At 46.4% G+C, this 6,613-nt stretch overlaps 1 protein-coding gene across 1 annotated transcript in view; it reads left to right on the forward strand.

Annotated features, from left to right (window-relative positions):
• KATNAL2 (katanin catalytic subunit A1 like 2) overlaps positions 1-2,424 on the forward strand; it is a 44,488-nt gene extending 42,064 nt beyond the window's left edge. The window contains exon 16 of the mRNA XM_084832871.1: positions 1,753-2,424. Within this exon, the coding sequence (XP_084688997.1) occupies positions 1,753-1,892 (140 nt within the window). The 3' untranslated portion in view covers positions 1,893-2,424. The remainder of the gene's footprint in view (positions 1-1,752) is intronic.
• Positions 2,425-6,613: the final 4,189 nt, after the last annotated feature.

Consider the following 6,613-nt stretch of genomic DNA (forward strand, 5'->3'; position numbering starts at 1 on the left):
GGCAGCGCTCTATTTCCTGATAGTCATATTAATTTTGACTTGTGAAGAATAGCTATTCTTCCAACCTTCTTGGCAAGTAGAAACCTCCATGAATTATGTCACTTAAAGAAAACGTTCCTCCTCTTCCTCTTGCCACAATTTATTGTGGCATTTAACTGATGATAAATCTGTCAGTCTATGTAACAGCTTTCCCCGACCTGGTGCCCTCCAGATGTGTTGGACAGCATCTTCCATAATTCCCAGTTAGTACTGGCCATGCTGGCTGGGAATGCTAGAGGCGTTGCACTCCAACACATCTTGTGGTGATGGGGACTGGATTGAGGAAGGCTGCTTTATAATGTGCCCAAAGACTAGAGTTTGGGTTTTTTTAAGGAGGCGGGGAGAAGGTTGCTGTAAGTGACCAATCCGAGTACCCCTCTGGGATGTGCCACAATTTGTCGCTCAAGAACAGATCTCCTTCTTCAAAAGATTTGTCATATGTATATAATAATGGCACGTTTACCTGTCACTCAAATGTTAAAAGTGCTTCACATACACTACTAGGAATCCTTACAACAGCCCTGAAGGCAGGCCCAGGCCAGATGATTGTGGCCGGAAGACTGAGTTTAAAAGCACTGTGGCTTGCTTAAACGAGACTGTGGCTGTGGAGAGATTTGAATTGGGAACTTCTGGCTCAGACGTTTAATCGCCAAATAAAAATCCAGGCAGAGCACTTTATATATCTTAAGCCCCGCTAAGCTCACACTGGCCAAAGGCAAGGGGGGTGGTGGGGGGGGGGTTATTTCCCTTTTTCTTTCTGCCAGTTTTTCCTGCTTTTCCTTTTCCCTCTCATTGGTTTCAGTGGGAGTGGAAATTAGTGTACTAGTTCCAGGGCTGGCATACGTTTTCACCCTCTCTGAGGGTGTGTTGGGGGACCGAAGGGATTTTGGATGCAGCAAATCCAAGGCTTCTCCCGAGTCTCTGTCCCACAAGGGTTCCACAGTCTAAACAATCTGAAGATTTATTTGAAGTATTTTTATCCCGCTCCTCAGCTAAAGACTCCCGGAGTGGCTTACTTATAATCAGTAAAGCAAGACAGTCCCTGCCTGTAGGCTTACAATCTAAAAAGGCATCGCACACAAGGAAAAAGGAATGGGGAGGGAAGAGGAAAAAATTAAGTCTTTCAGCAGGGCTGGTGGAATGACCCTGCTTTTCCTTCCCATCTCCCTCAGTACAGCCTGCTGGAATCAGGTTTAATTAAATAGCTGGGGAATGAAATTAAAATGATACCCATAGTATGCCCTATAAGATAACCAGTTCAAACAGCCACCAAAAGCGCAGTGCTTTCTCCTGGCAACCGCTTGCCCAGTGGCTGTTCGTGCGAGAGGTGCGGTGGAGTGGGGTGGTCTGGGCGGAGGCCAGAGCTCAGTCCCAGGTGTGGTGGGGACAGTGTCCCTGGAGCTTTACCCGGGAGGCGAGTGGATCTTCAGTGCCAGCCCTTAGAAGATTGCTGCCCTCCAGCAGCGGCACTAACTCTCAAGTGGTGATTGAGGGGGAAATGTGGGTAGACTGGATGGGGACCAGAGCTCAGCCGCAGGCGTGCTGGCAAGAGCATCTGAGAGCTGTGCCCCTTCTGTGGTCCTACCATCGTTTCGGCTGGATGCCATTCAGCAGGGGGCAGGGCTTGTGTCGTTCTCTCGCCTGTTCTTGCTCAACAGGGCAGTCAGTGTTTGGGAGCCCATGAGTTTTTAGTCACCGTTCTTCTTCCTCCAGACAGCGGGAACTTGCCCATAATCCAGCTGGACATTGTCACAACAGAAGACTTCCTGGACGTGATTGCTCACACCAAGCCCTCAGCTAAGAATTTAAGCCAAAAATACACCGACTGGCAAAGAGAATTTGAGTCCGTCTGAGCTGGACTTAGGTTTTGAAACCATAAGCCAAGATTTCAGCCCTCCCCCACCCCCTCCTCCCCCAAGGCAGTCCCAGCAAATTTCTGCAAGCTGAAGTGGCGGAATACGTATATTAAAACAGTTTCTTTTTACTTTCAAAGATAGTATCAGGAGAAACTGAATGGCCATTCTCAGAGAAGCATGCTAACTTTTGATGATTGAGAGTGGGTTGCAAATTTTTCTTTGGAGAACCTCTCTCCCCAGCTACCAAGATACAACAACATTTTTGCACTATTTTAATGCCTAAAACCAACTGGTAATTTTAATATATGCTTGTGTTATCCAGCTGACATCTAGGACCCATCTTATAGACTGACCATACTAGTATTTTGCTACTGGAGTTCTCCTCCATGGAGGAACAGAGATAATATTGCAATACTGGAAGTGACAGATGGTTAGTTGGCCTTACCAGGGATGTTTGTATCAAACCATAGATCTTGAGCAGGACTGACAACAATGAAGAATAAATGATTTGGTCCCCTCTCAGGGATGTAATTTGGGATCTTATTTACTTGTGCAAAGGCTGGTATCTCTCGTTCCCCTTGCCTTGGTCATTTAAGAATTTGAGGTAGACTTTTCCAAGATTATTTTCCTTTTGTGAAATGATTATTGAAGTCTTAGGGCCAAATTAGATGAGAAATGTGGAACGTCTCCCAACAGTTCATTGTATAATGTAGCTATGGGAGCTCCAGATCTAAACAGGGCAGGAGGTGTTGAAAAAGTAATATAAATGTATATTTTTATAGACTAGCGTCTGAAGAAAGTAATCTTTCCAAAATGCATCAGGCTCAAATAAATTCAGCCACCTTTTGATAATTCCTTCGCTCTTTCTGTTGTTTTCCAGTGATTTCAACAGGACAGATTTAAGTCTGTGCTTAACTCTTCCTTTTGAAATCAGCGGCCCTGTTCAGACATAATGCAGGGAAGGGTGGTTAGGCTAACCACGGTGGTTACCACTAACTACACCGCGTGCCCCCACCACACATGCACAGAACCATGGCCTGCAACATGGTTAGCTTAGCCCTCCATCCAGCAAAACCCTGCAGTCCTCTGGACAGGCAGTCGCACATCCCAGTGGCCTCAGAGGAGCAAGTGGCCGGGGGCAGCCATTTTGGATCTCGGCCTGCAGCAGTCGCAGGCGGCCATTTTGGATCTTGGTGCTGCAGCAGTTGCGGGCGGCCATCTTGGATCTCGGCGCTGCACCAGCCACGGGCAGCTATCTTGGATCTCGGCTTGCAACAGTCACGGGCAGCCATTTTGGATCACGGCGCTGCAGCAGTCGCGGGCAGCCATTTTGGATCATGGTGCTGCAGCAGCCGCAGGCAACCATCTTGAATCTTGGCCTGCAGCAGCCACGGGCGGCCATCTTGGGGCTCAGCAGTGCAACAGCCACCTCTCTGCTGGGCACGTCCCGCCACCTGCACACATGCAGCCTGTGATCCATCTTTCCTGTGCCGGACGCCGCCTGCCAGCTCCCCACCCGTCCTTCCCACAGTGGCATGGGGCGGTGACATTGCTCACATACTGGGGCTTTGCCTTTGCAGCACTGGGCCTGGGTGGGGGACTACAGTTTTGCGAGGAGGGATGCCATGAGAGGCAGGGGTGGTGCTGCTTGGCCAGCGGACGGATGGGTGGGGATGTGTTCCCTTATCGCAGTGGACACAGGTGCTTGTGCCTGGGAGTGTGAAGCGCTCCAGGTTGCTGTGGTGGTAACAGAAGCACGGGATTGAAAGCGTCTTTGTTCCCCATGCACTTCTCCAGTTGTGCACTGCGGGCAGGGATATAGAGCAAGGAGGCTGGCTCTCGGCTGCCGCATCATGTGCTGCTAGACCGAATTCAACCATGGAGATGTCGCACACTGGCTGGAGTGGCAGGGCTGTTTTCGGCCGCTCTTGCCATGGAGTTCTGTGGCAGCACTTGGATAACCACGGGGGCTTGTCAGACATCATGCTAAGCCATGGTGAGGGCTGCTAACCCTGCTGCAGCACATGCTTAGTGAGCGTGGTTAAACCATGGTATTATAGCCACCATGGTTAGGACAAACACTTTACATGCAGCATGCTAAGCCATATAGTTAGTTCAAAACATTTAACCATCATGGCTTACCATTATGTCTGAACAGGGTCAGTGAGAATTAAGCAACACTTAGCATTGACTAAATGATTGCGTTTGTTTTATAAGATCATTTCTGATCGGCATTCCCAATCCTGTTTCATTTGACTATGCTCTATAGCAACCTTTCCCAACTTGGTGTCCTCCAGATGTGTTAGATTTCAGCTCCCATCATCCCCAGCCAACATAGCCAATGGCCATGCTGCCTGGAGATAATGGGAACTGGTATCTGAAGGGCACCAGATCGGGGAAGGCTGTTCTACAGTAATCCTGGTGTGTTTTCCTTCCAAAAACTTGTGCAGTTTACTTTCAGTAAAGCCAAAACTACAATTACAGTCTAATAATTTAACACTCAGGAGTACTATAAAGTTAATTGTAAAGGGCTTCCATTCTTACAGTTTTGCAAATGGACCAGAAAAGCCATTTATTGTCATTACAAAAGTTAGTTCATTTTGGTGCAGTTAACATGTGCAGGAAGGATGGGGTTTGGTTCAAATTGCAATTTCGTTTTACAACTGTACTAACAAAACCCCATAAAAGCGGGGAATGTCTCCCTATGGTTTCTGAAGGCTTTGTCCCCCCACCCCATCTATGTGTTAGAAAAGGGGTGGGGATGCCCCCAACCCAATAAAATGTTGCAACTGTCAAGTTAATAGGGCCCTGGTGATGCCTAACTTCAGACATTCATGGTCTATAAGCTGTTATGGACCAGATCTTTGTTTCCCAGCCATTCCTGTTAATAACCCCACCTAATTAAAACATCTGTAAAACTCTGATAGCTTTAATTTTTACATAAAATTTGAAAAACAACCCTAGTCCCTATTAATGGGCTGGTAGAAATTCAGCCAGGAATATGGTTATGAATGGTAGGAGTGCTCTAAATTAAGAATCACTGATTAAGATACAGCCTCTCTGTATTTAAATTGGATCAAGAGAAAGCAAGAGGCTACCCTTGGTAAGTAACCTAAACAAAATCCCTTGCTATTTTATGATAAAGGGTCCTAATGAACAATGTCTCATTGTCCTATTTACCATGAGGCTTAACAATAAAAATAGTTACCATGAAATGGTATAAATATGGTTGTTGATGTGGGAGTTTATCAGGAATCAAGAAACTTCATTCAGGTAAGCAGAGACTCCCAGGTTATTTTGGCCACAGGCTTAGCACGGCTATACATACAAACCCAGTTATTGTCCAGAGCTATACTGTTGACACACACTTAACACCAGCTTTGGTAACAGAGCATTAGGCAACTTCAGGCTGTCGGGGGTCAGTTTTGCCTCCCCCTCCACAGGCTGCACATACCATCATCCTGCGGCAACAGGAATTTCTTTTAAAAAAACAAAACACGGCGGTTTAACCACTACAGGGCTTGCTAAGGGCAAGTTTAGCTTGTTTTCAAATTAAATTTGACCTTCAGTAAGCATCCGTAGTGGCTATGGAGGTTTACTGCGGATAGACAAACAGCTGGTTTTCCATCTCAATTTGGCCTTGGTGAGCCTGTGTAACGGTTCCCCGCTGAATTTCAGTGGCGAGCCACCAGTGTTCTTATTTTTCCCAACCTTTGGAGGGTCATGCGGGCTGCATACAGCCCACACCGTGTTGCCCACCCCTGCAGTAACAGCATCATGTTCACATCAGGCCTTTCCTGGGGAGTCCATGCAGCCAAGAGGATTCATCGGACATGGGAGAATCCATTCTAAGGCCTCGTTTATTTGGATCGCCTCGAGCAAATCTGTCATACTTCGTAGCACTGTTGTGTGGATAAGAAGCAGTTCGGACAGTACAAAAAGACTAAATATTTGCTTGCTTCCTACTTGGGCTAAGACAGAAGCTGTAGAAAATACCTTGCTCACCATTTCTCTAGCATTTGCAACATCCACCTTCTCCCCTTCTTTGCCTAGGATTTTCTTTCCGCACTGATCACTGATGAGTCAAGTGACTGTGAAAGAATTCTTAGTATTTGGTTGGGAAGGGGCCACAGCTCAGTGGCCAAGTGACTGCTTTAGCTGCCCAAGTTTCATCCCTGGTATCTCCACTATAAAGAATCTTGGCAAGTGCTGCCTGTCTGAGTAGGCAGTATTGAGTATTACTGAGTAGGCAGTAATGGTCTGATTCATTATGAGGCAATTTCCTATGATCCCTTAAGCATAAGCATTAATTCAACACCTAATCCTTTAAGGGCACAATCCTATGCAGGTTTAGACAGAAAAAAAACTTAAATGCCCAGCACCCCTTTAGCCAGCCACAATGGCTGGGGCATGCTGGGAATTGTAGGACTTTTTTTCTGTCTAAACATGAATTGGATTTTGCCCTAAGTCTGCTGGCACATTTCCTCTAGAGGAGATATTTTAAAAGCAAATCATGTGCAGTTTCATCCTACTTTTTCTTTACTTTCACACAATGTGAAAAATAAATCACTTCATCTGCTGTTGAAAAACAAAGTGCATTCTGGGTAGCATCTGGCATTTCATTTTCCGTATAAGGCCTGAAAACATTAATATGTGCAGTAAACAAACTGGTTTGGTTTGGATAAAAACACCCTAGGATTCCCTGCGGGTGTAAACAA

The sequence above is a fragment of the Heloderma suspectum genome, chromosome 2 (assembly GCF_057233095.1).
Source record: "Heloderma suspectum isolate Gila_16-S chromosome 2, 16-S_ref, whole genome shotgun sequence".
NCBI classification, from domain to species: domain Eukaryota; kingdom Metazoa; phylum Chordata; class Lepidosauria; order Squamata; family Helodermatidae; genus Heloderma; species Heloderma suspectum.